Source organism: Phocoena phocoena, chromosome 1, assembly GCF_963924675.1.
Source record: "Phocoena phocoena chromosome 1, mPhoPho1.1, whole genome shotgun sequence".
Lineage (NCBI taxonomy): Eukaryota > Metazoa > Chordata > Mammalia > Artiodactyla > Phocoenidae > Phocoena > Phocoena phocoena.
In genome coordinates, this window is record NC_089219.1 from 68,110,528 (window position 1) to 68,128,086 (window position 17,559).

At 38.5% G+C, this 17,559-nt stretch overlaps 1 protein-coding gene and 1 pseudogene across 1 annotated transcript in view; both read left to right on the forward strand.

The window, feature by feature from the left end:
- Window positions 1–2,811: 2,811 nt before the first annotated feature.
- MIGA1 (mitoguardin 1) overlaps window positions 2,812–17,559 on the forward strand; it is an 87,814-nt gene continuing 73,066 nt past the window's right edge. The window contains exons 1-2 of the mRNA XM_065881516.1: window positions 2,812–3,054; window positions 5,871–5,984. Of these exons, the coding sequence (XP_065737588.1) occupies window positions 5,886–5,984 (99 nt within the window). The 5' untranslated portion in view covers window positions 2,812–3,054; window positions 5,871–5,885. The remainder of the gene's footprint in view (window positions 3,055–5,870; window positions 5,985–17,559) is intronic.
- On the forward strand, window positions 11,416–11,848 carry LOC136131202 (2-iminobutanoate/2-iminopropanoate deaminase pseudogene; annotated as a pseudogene).

Sequence of the window (17,559 nt, forward strand, 5' to 3'; positions counted from 1 at the left end):
GCTTTGGAGCTTCTGCTGAAAGACATGGAAAAGTCCCACTTGATATGCCATATATCTTAGAAATATGTGCCAGGGAATGTTCTAAGTTCTTAACCATTTTTTGATGTCATTGGATTTTGATGTCAATGGATTCCATTGACATTCTGGTAAATCCTATGGACCCCTTTCTCAAAGTAATGTTTCTATGCATATAAAATAAAATATGTAGGATTACCAAGGAAACCAATTATATGGAAATAAGAGTTTTATCCTTGGATTCCACAGAAGTACAAGTAACCCAAGTTAAAAACTTATATAAGAATCTTAGGTGGGGAGGGATGAATGGGAGATTGGGATCGACATACACACCACCATATAAAATAGATAACTATGGGACTTCCCTGGTGGCACCGTTGTTAAGAATCTGCCTGCCGATGCATGGGACACGGGTTCGAGCCCTGGTCCAGGAAGATCCCACATGCCATGGAGCAACTAAGCCTGTGTGCCACAACTACTGAAGCCTGCGTGCCTAGAGCCCATGCTCCACAACAAGAGAAGCCACCGCAATAAGCCCACACACCGCAACAAAGGGTAGCCCCCGCTCGCCGCAACTAGAGAAAGCCCACACACAGCAAGGAAGACCCAACGCAGCCATAAATAAACAAATAAATTTATTTAAAAAAAGAGGATATATGTATATGTATAACTGACTCACTTTGCTGTACAGCAGAAAGTAACACAACATTGTAAATCAACTATAATCCAATAAAATTTTTTTAATCCTAGAAAAATACCTATATAAGATTCTTAGTGCTTTACAAGTATTATTACATTTCTCTTCTCAACATCCCAATGAGGAAACTGAGGCATAATGAGGGTTAGTACCTTGCCTAAGACCATGCACCTAGTAAGTGGCAGAGAAAGAATTCAAACCGTGGCAATCTGACTCCACAGTATTGTTCAATACTATGCAGACAGGATACCCAAATTCACTAATGGTTGATGTAGCAAGTACCTCAGTATTTGAACAATAACAACAACTAATATTATTTCATGAATTCCACTTCCTGGTTTGGTGAGCACTACATGATGACTTTGGTTATCTGGGGGAGGATCAGACCTTTAGAATTAATCCAAGTGCCATTTTTTTTCCTGGGCCAGGATAGCAGAAGATATCAAAGATATCAATGTTCAAATATAAGACTGTGTCCATCTGTTGCTAACATCCACATGGATCACCCTGTCCTATGGTTTAAGCTACTATTTGTTCAGTTTTCTTTTGCTTCTGGCTAACAGCATCCTACCTGATATATTCAATAATGACTAAGATTGAATATTCTGGTAACCCAGGAGAAGGGAGGCTTGGAGCAAATTACACTGATTTACCAAAATAAATAAAATCTGATAGTTCTTATTCTCCTGTTAAAGAGTAAAATCCATACCCAGTGTGTAATAATATCTTTCTCATAATGGTTATTGTGGAATTAAAGGAGAGAGTGTTCATAGGAAAGTTGCTTTAAGTGGGAGTCATCATTATTACTGTTCTTCCCATTAGGCTGAACGTTTGGAAGTTGTGGGAAATAGGGAGGAGGCACAGACAGGCGATGGAGGAATAAACAAACATAGCCTTATAAATTCCAGGTTCTTCAAGTGTCAAGAGCACTGTTCACAAGTGCACAATACTTTCACACACAACTCAGTCTGTGTATTTTTAGCTATTGTTCATCCGGTAACATCAGACACTGGCATTATCATTCTCCCTATTTTCCATTTCACTAAATGGGAATTTCGAACAGTACCAGAAAAGACTGTTCATTCTTGATTCTTAGATAGGAATAGTAGCATGTGCTCTCATGTTTTAGCAATTCTTACAAAATTATTTTGGCTTTTCACCACAAATATGCTCAGAAATTGGAATTTTAAAATCTGCAGTTCTGATGGAATGTTTTGGCTCAGGACTGCACATAGAAACAGCATGTTGTTTTCTGTTGTTCTCCCTCCCACCCTATTAGTTTACTGTGTATTAGACAGAACCTCGGAGCTGTGAATACATTGCCTAACCCCTCAGAGCTGACCATATTCACATATTATTTGGTAGCCTAATTCAGTAGGAAATGTGGAGAAAAGCTAAAGAGGAATTGAAATCAATAACAACTTCATCATTACTACAGGATTGGAATACCTCAACATTAATTTGTTTGGGGGCTGAGCGTCTATATTAGTTCTTAATCTGGGACCTGTGGATTGGTTTTGGGCATCTAACCTCATATATATATATATATATATATATATATATATACACACACACACACACACACACACACACACACACTATTTTTTCTTTTAATAGTATGTGAGTGTATTTTTTAACACTGTATTTAAATGACATATGGGGAAAAGGCCCCATAGTTTTCACCAGATTCATAGTATGGTCCTAGAGCCCTCAAATGGTTACGAACTAGGATGCTAGCTCTTGACAGCACTGTAAGAGGATGCAATTCTTCCATTCTATATTTTACATCTATCTGGCAGGGCGAGAGCCTCTACCCTCAACAAAAATGGCGGGAGCTGCTTCACACGTAGCCCCTCACGCAGAAAGGCTAGGAGGTCCCCGCGACTTTTTCTCCACCTTCCCACTCCTGACCCCGGAAGGACTTCGCCCCCGGGGTCGGCCTGCGGCTCGCTGCGGCGGGGAAGTAGGCGTGGGCAGGCTACACTTACCCTGGAGCGCCAGGTACGGGGATGGAGCAGGCGGGCGGAGGGTCGGGTGGGGTCGCAGCGGACAAGGGATAGAGGCTGCTGGGCAGGCAAGAGCGCCAGCCTGCGACCTCTGGACTCCGAGTGCGGGTGGAAGAACAGAAAGCCGGAGGGAGGCCCGCCCGGGACCGCTGAATCAGGGTGGGCTGGCGACCGCTTGGAGCCGGAGCGAGGGTCGGTCGGGGCGGCTGAACCGAGAGGGAGCCCCTTTCCCGGTCCTCTTGGTAAAGGAAAAGGAAGCCCTCAGAGGAGAGCGCGGTGGGGGTGAGGGAGGCCTGAGGGAGGGGCAGCTAGTGTGGTACAAGTTCCTGCAAGAATGTCAGTGGTTTGAGCAGGGAGTGGTTTTTGGATGTGGAAGATTACGCTTTCCTTGAAGATGCTTTCCGAGAATAATTTAGCATCGGGAGGTTTGTGGCGTTAGAGGCCTTCTGTAAATAAAGTTGTTCAACTTTTATTTTCTGGAGGGAGGACTCCAAAAGGTCTTGCTCATGCACAGACCTTTATTTTTTATCATTATTGCAAGTAAGCATTTTTTGCTGTATTTCAAGGATCTTCTCAGATTTCGGTTGTATAGATTATCAAAATTTTGTGGATATTTCAGACTTTCATTCTTGCTTGGATTATAAAGTCCAATTTTAGGGTGTTTAAGAAACAAATTCTATTTATGACACTTATTTTTAACTCTCTCGTGGTTAGAATGGAGAGAAGCGAGTAATATTACAGAGTATAATATTTTTAGTGATGTTTTAGACCCCCCCTCTCGAAATTCGAATAATCATGAAACTGCCTTCATGTTTTTTAAAATGAATATTTATGAAAGCAACTGAACTGACCAGTTTTTAAAAGCTATTCAGTTATTAATGATTAAGTTTGGAATCACTTCCTCAGTGATTTTAAATGAAAGGGAATGAGGTGGTTAGAATGCAAAAATAGAAATTTGTCAGAATTCTTTTAAGAAAACCCCTGCAGCAAATTGAAGTGATTGCTTTATTTTCTTTCTCCTCTGCTTAAAAATCTGGAACTCTGTTACGGAGAAAATCACTTTGGGTGAATTACTCTCAGTATCTTTTTTTTTTTTTTAATTTTTAATTCAATAGGACAGATAGCTTTAATGATCCAGAATCTATTTTGTTACCAAAAATGTTTCTCTAAAAGAAATTGTCAGGTTTTTTGGGGTTTTTTTTTTTGAGGGGGGGATAAATGTGCTTCCCCTCCTTTTTTTTGTGTAACATTTGAAAAAAGAAGTACATGTAGGCACTTAAACAATCAAATATTACAGAAGCACTTATCATGAAAAACAGTGGTTCCCTGCCCAGCCTCCCAACATCACTAGTCTCATTCCTCAGAAGTCTATTTTTCACTTGTTTAACTGTTTCTTCATGATTTCCTTTGTATTTCTGAATAATATGTCTCTATCACAGTTTGTTGGTTAGAATAAATGTACTTCAATTAGAACTAATTACACTGAGCTGAAATATTCTAATTAGAATATGAGTGAGGGGGAATTAAGTTTATACTCCTTGAGTGTCCCTAACAGGGAAAAGGTAAATGGTCAGTAGCAGTAACCCACCTTAAGAAGTATTACTGTGCTTGATGTGAAAGGAAACTACTACTTAATCAGTAGTTTTTTGTTTTTGTTGTTTTTTTTTTTTCTGGTACGCGGGCCTCTCACTGCTGTGGCCTCTCCCGTTGCGGAGCACAGGCTCCGGACGCGCAGGCCCAGCGGCCATGGCTCACGGGCCCAGCCGCTCCGCGGCACATGGGATCTTCCCGGAGCGGGGCACGAACTTGCGTCCCCTGCATCGGCAGGCGAACTCTCAACCACTGCGCCACCAGGGAAGCTCTTAATCAGTAGTTTTGATAGTTGTCCGAAAAAAAAAAACAAAAAAAACGGGGCTTATTAACGGAAGGGATTAGTCTACTAGAGTTTAGAAAAAGAGAGCAGAGATATATGCAGAAATAAAGGACTTAAAGTATAGCAAATAAGTTTTTATAGAGGGATTGTTGGTAGTTTCTGTTTTCTCTTTGGTAGTTTGTACAGCACTCTGCAAGGGAAAGAAGTATTGAATTCGGTAGGCCTAAACATTCTGGCTAGTCTGGAAGCCTACTCTTGTACACCAGAAACAGTTCTCAGGCTCTTTCCCAGCTTGTATGAAATATTCCTTAGGGTCCATTAATTTTGTGCTCACCACACAGCCTTTTATACTTAATTCAACTCCCTGCAATGTCTTATTTCAGAAAGGGTATGTTTCGATAGCATATAAAGGTATTCTTTCACTAGATAGTGTACTTCCTTATTATAAATAAGCAAATTTGTAAACTAATTTATATTAATACTCTGTGAATTTGTTTAGTGTGTATCCAGCTGGGTACACTGATAAAACTGAGTTTCTGGCTCTACAAAGCATAGACCCAGACCCTGAACCATCATGTTTCTGTCAGTGTTGTGCTACCTTTAAGGGCCTCTCTCAGTGATGACTGCCTTCTCTGTGGACAACTGATGTTTCTTTCTTTGGTTTCAATAGAAATAGGCATTCAAACAATATTAAAATTTCGTAGCATGTATGTCATTTCTTTCAAGAGCTTTAAAATGGGATAGTAGGATCAACTATATTCCAATATAAAATAAAAATTTTTCTAAAACGGGACAGTAGGAGAATAAATGCATGAGTTCTGAAGTTCAGTGAGCCCTGAGGTTCATTTTTAGCCCCTAGAGTCAAGATTCCAATCAGATTTCTTTCAGTACCTGCCCCAACCCAATGCTGTTATTGGAAGGAAATAAGTGGGAAGAAAAATATTTTAAATTACTATTTAACAGCTGAAACATTTATTTAACCAGAAAAGAGAGAATCTAGAACCTGCAGTTTTCTAAGGAAAATTTACTACTTGAACTCAAAATTGAAATCTAACTCATTTTCTTTTTGGTTACTTTGGTGATTAATAAACTTTTAGCTCAAGTAAATTTGGCTCAGAATGTTATTTTCTTCAGGTTAGTGTGCAAAAAAGACAGCTGTTTAATTAAGTGCAAAAAAGAAAGCTGTTTAAAAAGAGTTAAAATTTCAATTTGTATCTTTCATTTGTAAAATAACCAGAAATCTTTGTGGCTAATATATTTTTTGTTTCATTTATTGAAGATTAGAAGAGGAGTCATGTCAGAAGAAACAGTAAGTGAATCACAGTTTTCCCTGAGGACAGCAGCACTAAGAGTGTTTGATCTTCCTCTGTCTTGGTACTATTCTCTCTGCCAGGTAAAAAAAAAAAAAAAAAAAAATGAAATACGAAGTTGAATAATAAGTCTGTTACTCAGAGCGTATTGTGTTTACAGTATTTACATTTCATTTGGGGTTTTAAATGCTTCAAAGTGTTTATTAAAGAAGTTTAAAACTTACTTGGTTTTTATTTATTTCACGTTTTTTTTTTGTTATCATATTCATAACTCTTAAAAGGAGATTGTATTACTTTAAAAAAAATCTTCCTACCTTAAGTGAATTTACAGTCTATTATAGTTATTTTCAGAGAATTATGTTATTCAGATAGGCTTGTTCTCACTATTACAGTCCTTTAATTTTAACTTTATTTTATTGTGGTAAAATATATGTAACATAAAATTTACCATTTTAGGGCTTCCCTGGTGGCGCAGTGTTTGAGAGTCCGCCTGCCGACGCAGGGGACACGGGTTTGTGCCCCAGTCCGGGAAGATCCCACGTGCCGCGGAGCGGCTGGGCCCGTGAGCCGTGGCCGCTGAGCCTGCGCGTCCAGAGCCTGTGCTCCGCAACGGGAGAGGCCACAACAGTGAGAGGCCCGCGTACCGCAAAAAAAAAAAAATTTACCATTTTAACCATTTTTAAATGTGCAGTTCAGTAGCATTAGATACGTTGACACTATTGTGCAACCAATCTTGAGAACTCTTTTCATCTTGCAAAACTGGAACTCTGGAGCCACTAAACAGCAATGCTTTATTCCCGCTCCCACCTGCTACTGGCAACCACCATTCTCTATTCTGTCTCTATGGATTTGATTTGACTACTCTAGGTACCTCATAAGTGGAGTTACATAGTATTTGCCTTTTTGTGACTGGCTTACTTCACTTAGCAAAATGTTTTCAAGGTTCATCCATGTTGTAGCATGTGTCAGAATTCCCTCTTTTTCCCCAAGTTGGATAACATTTGATTTTATGAATATACCACATTTTGTTTATTCATTCATTCATTGCTGGAACTTGGGTTGCTCCTACCTTTTGGCTTTTGTGAATAATGCTGCTGTGAACATGACTGTACAAGTATCTGTTCAGATTCCTGCTTTCAGTTATTTTGGGTATATACCCAGAAGTGAAATTTCTGCATCATATGGTAATTCTATTTTTAATTTTTTGAGGAATTGCCATACTGTTTATAATAGTAGTTGCACCATTTTTTATTTCTACCAGCACCGCACAAGGGTTCCAATTTCTTTACATCCTTGCCAACACTTGTTTTCTGTTTTTTTAATAGTAGCCACTCATGGTAGTGAGTTGGTATCTCATCGTGGTTTTGATTTGCATTTCCCTAATTAGTCATGTTGAGCATCTTTTCACGTGCTTACTATCCATTCGTGTATCTTATATAGAAACATAGAAGCTGCATGGCCTGCAGGATCCTAGTTCCCTGACCAGGGATTGAACTCAGGCCCCAGCAGTGAAAGCACTGAGTCCTAAGCACTGGACCGCCAGGGAATTCCCAATCCTTATATATATATATGTACGTATTTTTTTTTTTTATTGCCGTACGCGGGCCTCTCACTACTGTGGCCTCTCCCGCTGCGGAGCACAGGCTCCAGTTGTGCAGGCTCAGCGGCCATGGCTCACGGGCCCAGCTGCTCCGCGGCATGTGGGATCTTCCCGGACCAGGGCACGAACCCGCGTCGCCTGCATCGGCAGGCAGACTCTCAACCACTGCGCCACGCAGGAAGCCCATTTTTTAATATTTTTTTAAAATAAAATTTATTTATTTATTTTTTTGGCTGCTTTGGGTCTTTGTTGCTGCACACAGGCTTTCTCTGGTTGCTGCGAGCAGGGGCTACTCTTTGTTGCGGTGCGTGGGCTTCTCATTGCAGTGGCTTCTCTTGTTGCGGAGCACGGGCTCTAGGTGCATGGGATTTAGTAGTTGTGTCTCGCAGGCTCCGGAGTGCAGGCTCAGTAGTTGTGGCGCATGGGCTTAGTTGCTCCGTGGCATGTGGGATCTTCCTGGATCAGGGCTCGAACTCGTGTCCCCTGCATTGGTAGGTGGATTCTTAACCACTGTGCCACCAGGGAAATCCCTCCTGTTATTTTTAATATATGCTTCTAATGCAGTTTACACTCCATTGTAGTAAATAAAAAGATACGTATGGAAAGTAGCATTTATTTCACTAAACTTAAACATTGAATTTCATCAAATCTAAGATGATCATTTTTCACATTTCAACATTTCTAAAACTTCCTTGCATCTTAAAAGGAATAGTACCTTAGATTGATAAAATATAGTATAATTTTATTTTATTTTTCTCTCTCTTTCTTTTTTTCACCATGCCACACAGCATGTGGGATCTTAGTTTCCCAACCACTTCCCCCACCTTAGTTCCCCCATCTTAGATCCCAGCGGATTGGATCCACGCCCCGTTCTGTGGAAGTGTGGAGTCTTAACCACTGGACTGCTGGGGAAGTCCCCTAGTATAATTTTATATAGGCGAGGATGTTACACAGATAAGATGTATGAGAATAATACTAGTTAGTATTCACTATGTTTAAGACATTAGTTAGGTCATTTTTACATATGATATCTCTAATCCTTAAAATAACCCTGGAATTTCTGTATCATCTCCATTTTACAAATCTGGCAGCTTTTTAACAGCTTAATTAACTTGTCTAAAATTGCATATAGTATATGGGATTTGAACTTGCATTTCTTTGATCCCGAAATCCATTTTCTCTCTCTTTCTTTCTTTTCCTTTTTAGGATTACATGATTAAAAGAAAATTTGAAAAATACAGAAAAGAATTAAAGAGAAAATAAAAATTGCCAACAACCCCTCTATAAAAGTTTATTGGCTGTACTTTACTTAGGTCTTTTATTTCTGCATATATCTCTCTGCTTCCCAATCCCTCACTCCCCACCCCACCACTCTGTCCCCCTAATTTGAGATTATAAAGTTGTATATTTTGAGCATTTTCTCTGTCATTAAAAATGCTTTATAAGTATAGGTGTACTATAGTTTATTGAATATTTCTCTATTTTTGAGTTTTTGGGTTGTTTCAGCAGTTCATTATTTATATTTAAATCTTTGTCCAATTTTTAGATTTTTATTAAGGTAGATTCCTAGAGATGAAAATATTGAGTCTCAGTGTTTGGTATTTATTCTTTTATTCGTTTATGTTATCACACCATGTGGATGACATTTAAAAAGACCAGCAACAGGACATAGCAGCACCCACTGTGTGTAAAACACTGTGTTAGAGATTTTATATTGGTTACATTTACAAACTCTTTAATCCTTACAATGATTCTAAAGTAATATTATTCTTTAAAATTTATTATTTGAATAGCTAATACATTTACATGGTTCAAAAAACAAAACTACACACACACATATACACACGTACATACATGGAGATGTTTTCTCTCAATTCCTATCCACTTCTATAGGTAACCGTTTAGATTACTTGAATATCTTTCAAGGCTTCTTTATTCAGATATCAGCAAAAGCAATTATATTTTCCTTCCTTCCTTCCTCCCTCCCTCCCTCCCTCCCTCCCTCCCTCCCTCCCTCCCTCCCTCCCTTCCTCCCTTCCTCCCTCCCTCCCTCCCTCCCTCCCTTCTTTCCTTCTTTTCTTCGGCTGTGTTGGGTCTTAGTTGTGGCGTGTGGGCTTCTCTCTAGTTGTGGCGTGTGGGCTCCAGAGCATGCGGGCTCAGCAGTTGTGGCACGCAGGCTTAGTTGCCCCATGGCACGTGGGATCTTAGGTCCCCAACCAGGGATCAAACCCGGGTGCCCTGCATTGGAAGGTGGATTCTTAACCACTGGACCACCAGGGAAGTCCTATATTCTGTTTTTTAAAAAATATTTATTTATTTATGGCTGTGTTGGGTCTTCATTGCTGTGCGCAGACATTCTCCAGTTGCAGCAAGCAGGGGCTACTCTTCGTTGTGCATGGGCTTCTCTTGTTGCAGAGCACAGGCCCTAGGAGTGCGGGCTCAGTAATTGTGGCTCATGGGCTCTAGAGTGCAGGCTCTGTAGTTGTGGCGCATGGGCTTAGTTGCTCCACAACATGTGGGATCTTCCCAGACCAGGGCTCGAACCCGTGTCCCCTGCATTGGCAGGCGGATTCTTAACCACTGCGCCACCAGGGAAGTCCCAATTATATATTCTTATTTTCTCTTTCTTATAGAAGGTATCATACTACTTATGTTCTTGCTTTTTTTATACTTAAAACATTTCCTGGAGATTTTTCCATATTAATGTATGTAGTTTTTTGTTTTTGTTTTTATTCCTACAGCTACATGATGTTTCTGTATATGGACATTTGGCTTGCTTCTGATCTTGTTCATTACAAGCAATGCTATAATGAATAAGCTTGATATACTTCAATTCACATAGGTACAGGTATAGGATAAACTTTTAGACTTTGGATTTCTGGGTCAAAGAGTAAATATATTTAAATTTTGATGGATGTTGTTAAATTTCCTTCCATAAGGATAGTATTGTTTTGCACTCCCCAAAGCTTTGGGATTTTTGCCAATTATTTTTGTGTGTTTTGTCCACACTGATTCTACTATACAACCTGCTTTTCAATCCTAAGAATAATTTTCTGAGGCCAGGACTATTGTCCACATTCTTCCATGGAATATTTTTTAAAAAAATAATATAAGGAATCATTGCAAGTAAACTTAAGGATACATCCTCTACTCTCAGTCATAGCATTGAGCATCCAAAACTCTTTCCATGTTATGAAATGCACTAAGGTGGGTCAGCAACCTACAGGCTATGGGCCAAATCCTGGCCGCTGCCTGTTTTTACAAGTAAAGTTTTATTGGAGCACAGCCATGCTCATTTGTTAATGTATTATCTGTAACTGATTTTGTGCTACAACAGCAGTGTTCAGTGGTTGCAATAGAGACCGTATGTTCCACAAGCCTAAAATAATTTACCTGGCCTTTACCAAAAAAGTTGTTGGCCCTGTACTAAGAGAGTAAGCTATAGTTTGAGTAACCTCAAAGGACCAAGAAAAGACCAAGGAAAAGCTCAGAGTTCTTGTTCAGACAGTTCTGTAGCTTTAAATAGTTTTGTTGATTCTCCAAATTCAGAGTGTTATATGGAAAAGACTAAGAATTAACTAAGCACTTAAAAAATAAAAATCTCTCTAAATGTAGTGTGGTATCTTGAGTTGGCCTTAGAATAGAAAAAGAACATTAGTGGGAAAACTGGTAAAATCAGAACATATAGTTTAGTTAATACTGTACTAATGTTAATTTCTCGGTTTTGACAAGAGTACTATGGTTATGTAGGATGTTACTATCAGAGAAAAACTGAGTGATATGGGAACTTTCTCTATTATCTTTGCAACTTTTCTGTAAATTTAAACTTATTTCAGAGACCCGTGAGATGCAAGTAGGAGCAGTGTACAGGGTAGTTGTCTCTGAGGGGTGGCAAGGGAAAAGGATTAATAAACATGTCGTCTTTGATCAGAAAGGTGATCAAGCACCGCGAAAGCCCCAGCGGCCATTGGTCCCTACAGTCAGGCTGTGTTAGTCGACAGGACCATTTACATTTCAGGACAGCTAGGCATGGATCCTGCAAGTGGACATCTTGTGCCAGGAGGGGTGGCAGAAGAGGCTAAACCAGCTCTTCCAAACATGGGTGAAATTCTGAAAGCAGCAGGCTATGACTTCACGAATGTGGTAAAAACAACTGTTTTGCTGGCTGACATAAATGACTTCAATACTGTCAGTGACATCTACAAACAATATTTCCAGAGTAGTTTTCCTGCAAGAGCTGCTTACCAGGTTGCTGCTTTGCCCAAAGGAGGCCGTGTTGAGATTGAAGCAGTAGCTGTCCAAGGACCTTGTGACAGCATCACTCTAAGTGGGCCCAGTGTTACTTAGTCTGGAATTTTAATAATGTTTTTAAATTAATGTCTTAATTTTTACAGTCTTTGTTGGAAAGTGTAAGGTTGACTGAAATATCTGAAGTTATTATGGAAATACCATATAATAAGGGGAATTGAACATGAGTTGAAGATTAATGATGAATCTAGTTACTGAAGTTATAAATTCCACTTCTATAACACTCATATTACTGGATGTGGGGAAAGAGACACACATTACATAGTTACTCAGAAAAATAAAAGTAAAGGGAAATAACATGTAGGAAAGATGAGTTACTATTTCTGAGAAATAATACAGAGCACACCTAATTCAGTTCAACTATTAATTTAATGATGTGAAATATTCAGTTTTCATGTCAGCTACATGATTCTGCTTTTACTTGAGTAAAATTATTTAAGTTTGAATGTTAGAGGTAAAGGAGAAGAAACTGGACCAAATTTTATATAGATAATATTTTTCTAATGGAAATAAAATAGCATGCAGATTTAAAAAACTAAATAAAATAATATCAAAATAAGTTGTTTAAAAAATTTTTTTAAATTAAAATAATAAGAGCGCATATTTTTGGAATGTGTACTATGTGTCCGATATAACTTTACGTATGTTATCTCCTTTCACAACAACCCTGTGAGGAAGATGGTATTATTCTCATTTGTCCAAAGGTCACAGTTAGCATATGACATGTGTGTTCAAGTTACCAGAGAGATTCATTCAAACTATGTTTATTGAGTATCTACTCTGTTTCAGTTGATATAAAGTGGTGAACAAGATCTAGATATAATCCCTGGCGTTATTGAGCTTAGAACTTCAGTAACGCTCTTAAGAGTCCCCCTGCCAAAAAAAAAAAAAGGAGTGTTAAGTACTGTGTTAGTGGAATAGATCAACTTAGTTCTAGTTAGAACTTCATGCTGAATAAAGGGAAATAGGTTATTGGAGCAGGAGACTTGTGTGTGACTAAATAGCTATTCTGTCTCCAGAGAACATTAGATGACGGGGGAAACTTGACAAGAACATTAAACAATGGCATCGGGTTATGGAGTGGGGAGGATTGTGAAATCTGAGCACCAGGAACAGTGTCTTATTCCTTTCTTTGTATTCTCAGTGTTTGGCCCATAAGTTGGTACTCAGTTCATGTTGAATGAATAGGACACATGTCTGGTTTCCATTTTGTCTGGGGGTAAGGAACTGTATCACCTCGAAAAGCCCCTCAGAATTTGGGATTCAGAGATGCAGTATTTTCAGTGTTCCAGGCAATGATAATAGGAAGTAATTGACTTTCCTCTAGGGAAGAAAGAAGTAACAAACTGAGAAGTGATAGGCAGGAGTAATAGAGACTTTCAAACCTTGTGTCATCTAGATTACCTGTGATAAAAATCTTTTCCTGGGAAATTTACCTTATTTTTGTCATGGAAAGGTTTCTTTTTTCATGAGATTAGGACTGTAAGTTGTAATGGGTCTTTTATGTAAAAATAATATTTAACATATACGCAGAACTTGGATCTTAATAAAAGTGAATTGATTTATATTGTATTTGAATTCATATTAAAAAAAGCATGTTATATTTCTGACAGTGGTTTTAATTTTGTATTTATGTCTCCTAATAGTTCTCTAACTTCAGTGCCCTAAGATATAGCAGAACTGACAATTTAAGAACATGTGATCACTTAGTTATGGCTGGGCCTGTGTTAATGGATTATTTTCTTTCTTTCCTTTATTTTTTCTTTTTTTTGGCTGCACCACATGGCTTATGGGATCTCAGTTCCCTGAGGAGGGATTGAAACCAGGCCACAGCAGTGAAAGTGCCGCATCCTAACCACTAGTCCACCAGAGAACTCCCAATAGATTATTTTCTTTAGTTGAGGTCTTGATTTTGTTATCTTACGTTTGCTTATTCAGTAAATACTAATTTTTATATTTGATCTAAGAAACATTTTTTGGGGGTAATGAAGTTAAGGCAGTTCATAAAATATAATGAAAAGGTGTTCTTAATAATAGTGCTATTTTTTAGAATTTATTTTATTATTGGTTGTTTAACATCCAAATTCCAGGAACTGTTTTGTTTTGTTTTTTTCCCCTGAATCTCATTTGGTTGCAGTGAACACTGGAGCTATGGTTCCAGAGGGAAAAACATAGAAATGGAAAGAAACAAATATTTGGCAATTCCTTTATGGATACATTACTGAAGAGAATAATTCTTACAGTTTGCAAAAGGAAAAAATCTGAGGCAACATTGGAATGTTCCAATTTTCCATGATAGTTTTGGAAGAAATTAAATGGATTTGAAAGAAAAGTAGAGTAAGAATAGTTTTAAATTTTTGTTAGATTACAGTCACTGAGGCCAAATAATAATGGCAAGTGGAAGTAAATAATTTCTGGTATACCAAAAAATGAGCAATTATTTTGGATTTATGTGTAGAACCAAGATGTTATTTTTTTATTTATTTAGTTTTAAAATTTTATTTATTATTTATTTTTGGCTGCATTGGGTCTTTGTTGCTGTGTGTGGGCTTTCTCTAGTTGTGGTGAGTGAGGGCTACTCCTTGTTGCGGCGCACGAGCTTCTCATTGCAGTGGCTCCTCTTGTTGCGGAGCACAGGCTCTAGGTGCATGGGCTTCAGTAGTTGTGGCACGTGGGCTTCAGTAGTTGTGGCTTGCGGGTTTTAGAGCGCAGGCTCAGTAGTTGTGGTGAACGGGCTTAGTTGCTCCATGGCATGTGGGATCTTCCCGGACCAGGGCTTGAACCCGTGTCCCTTGCATTGGCAGGTGGGTTCTTAACCACTGCACCACCAGGGAAGTCCCGAAGATGTTATTTTTCAAAAACAGCTTTATTGAGGTAAAATTGACACACATTAAACTATACGTGTTTAAAGAATACAATTTAAGTTTTAACATATATGTGTATATGCCTGTGAAATCCTTGCCACAGTCAGGGTAATAAACATACCTATGATCTCTAAAAGTCTATCATTCCCTTTTGTAATCTCTGCCTTTGCATCTTCCTGTCCAACTCCCCTCCCCCACTTTTCCAGGCAAGCACTGATCTGCTTTTTGTCACTATAGATTAGTTTGCATTTTCTAGAATTTTGTATAAATGGAATCATACAGTATGTACTTCCTTTTGTCTGGCTTTTTTTGACTCAACCTAATTTTATTTTATTTTATTTTTTTTGTGGTACGCGGGCCTCTCACTGCTGTGGCCTCTCCCGTTGCGCGGCACAGGCTCTGGACGCGCAGGCTCAGCGACCATGGCTCACGGGCCCAGCCGCTCCGCGGCATGTGGGATCTTCCCTGACTGGGGCACAAACCCGTGTCCCCTGCATCGGCAGGCAGACTCTCAACCACTGCACCACCAGGGCAGCCCAACCTAATTATTTTGAAATATATGCATGTTGCATGTATCAGTAGTCAGTTCTTTTTTTATTACTGAACAATATTCCATTGTATGGATATACCACAGTTTGTTCAGCTATTCACCTGCGATGGACTTTTGGGTGTCCTGTTTTTTCTTTTTTTTAAAAAAAACTTATACATAAAGCTGCTAAGAACATTTCTGTACTAGTCTTTATATGAACATATGGTTTCACTTCCTTGGGTGAATACTTAGGAGAGGAATGACTGACTCATAAGTAGGTATATGTTTAATTTTTTAAGAAAATGCCAGACTTCTTCCAAAGTGGTTATACCATTGGTATGGACAGTCTTTTTAATTTTTGCCATTCTAAAATAGGTGTGTAGTGGAATCTCACTGTGGTTTTAATTTGCATTTCCCTAATGACCAGTAGTGTTGAATGTGCTTTCATGTGCTTATTTGCTATCTGTTTATTTTCTTTGTTGATGTGTCTGTTCAAAGCTTTTGCCCATTTTTAAAAATTTATTTATTTTTAACATCTTTATTGGAGTATAATTGCTTTATAATGGTGTGTTCGTTTCTGCTTTATAACAAATTGAATCAGCTATACATATACATATGTCTCCATACTTTGCTCATTTTTAAATTGGGATTTTTGTTTTCTTATTATGTTTGGAGAATTCTTTATATACCCTAGATACAATTCCTTTGTTAGATAGATGATTGGCAGCAATTTTCTCCTAATTCGTGGATTGTCTTTTCATTCTCTTAACAGTGCCTTTTATTTGTTTTGTTTTGTTTGTTTTTTTTTAACATCTTTATTGGAGTATAATTGCTTTACTATGGTGTGTTAGCTTCTGCTTTTTAACAGAGTAAGTCAGTTATACATATACATATGTTCCCATATCTCTTCCCTCTTGCGTCTCCCTCCCTCCCACCCTTCCTATCCCACCTCTCTAGGTAGTCACAAAGGACCGAGCTGATCTCCCTGTGCCATGCGGCCGCTTCCCACTAGCTAGCTATTTTATGTTTGTTAGTGTATATATGTCCATGCCAGTCTCACTTTGTCACAGCTTACCCTTCCCCCTCCCCATATCCTCAAGTCCATTCTCTAGTAGGTCTGTGCCTTTATTTCCGTCTTACCCCTAGGTTCTTCATGACCTTTTTTTTTTTTCCTTAGATTCCATATATATGTGTTAGCATACGGTATTTGTTTTTCTCTTTCTGACTTACTTCACTCTGTATGACATCCACCTAGACTCTAGGTCCATCCACCTCACTACAGATAACTCAGTTTCATTTCTTTTTATGGCTGAATAATATTCCATTGTATATATGTGCCACATCTTCTTTATCCATTCATCCAATGATGGACATGTAGGTTGCTTCCATCTCCTGGCTATAGTAAATAGAGCTGCAATGAACATTTTGGTACATGACTCTTTTTGAATTATGGTTTTCTCAGGATATATGCCCAGTAGTGGGATTGCTGGGTCGTATGGTAGTTCTATTTGTAGTTTTTTAAGGAACCTCCATACTGTTTTCCATAGTGGCTGTATCAATTTACATTCCCACCAACAGTGCAAGAGGGTTCCCTTTTCTCCACACCGTCTCCAGCATTTATTGTTTCTAGATTTTTTGATAATGGCCATTTGGACTGGTGTGAGATGATATCTCATTGTAGTTTTGATTTGCATTTCTCTAATGATTAATGATGTTGAGCATTCTTTCATGTGTTTGTTGGCATTCTGTATATCTTCTTTGGAGAAATGTCTATTTAGGTCTTCTGCCCATTTTTGGATTAGGTTGTTTGTTTTTTTGTTATTGAGCTGCATGAGCTGCTTGTAAATTTTGGAGATTAATCTTTTGTCAGTTGCTTCATTTGCAAATATTCTCTCCTATTCTGAAAGTTGTCTTATCGTGTTATTTATGGTTTTCTTTGCTGTGCAAAAGCTTTTAAGTTTCATTAGGTCCCATTTATTTTTGTTTTTATTTCCATTTCTCTAGGAGGTGGGTCAAAAAGGATCTTGCTGTGATTTATGTGATTTATGTCTGCCTGTGTTTTCCTCTACGAGTTTGATAGTTTCTGGCCTTACATTTAGATCTTTAATCCATTTTGAGCTTATTTTTGTGTATGGTGTTAGGGAGTGGTCTAATCTCATACTTTTACATGTACCTGTCCAGTTTTTCCAGCACCACTTATTGAAGAGGCTGTCTTTTCTCCACTGTATATTCTTGCCTCCTTTATCAAAAATAAGGTGCCCATATGTGCATGGGTTTATCTCTGGGCTTTCTATCCTGTTCCATTTATCTATATTTCTGTTTTTGTGCCAGTACCATACTGTCTTGATTACTGTAGC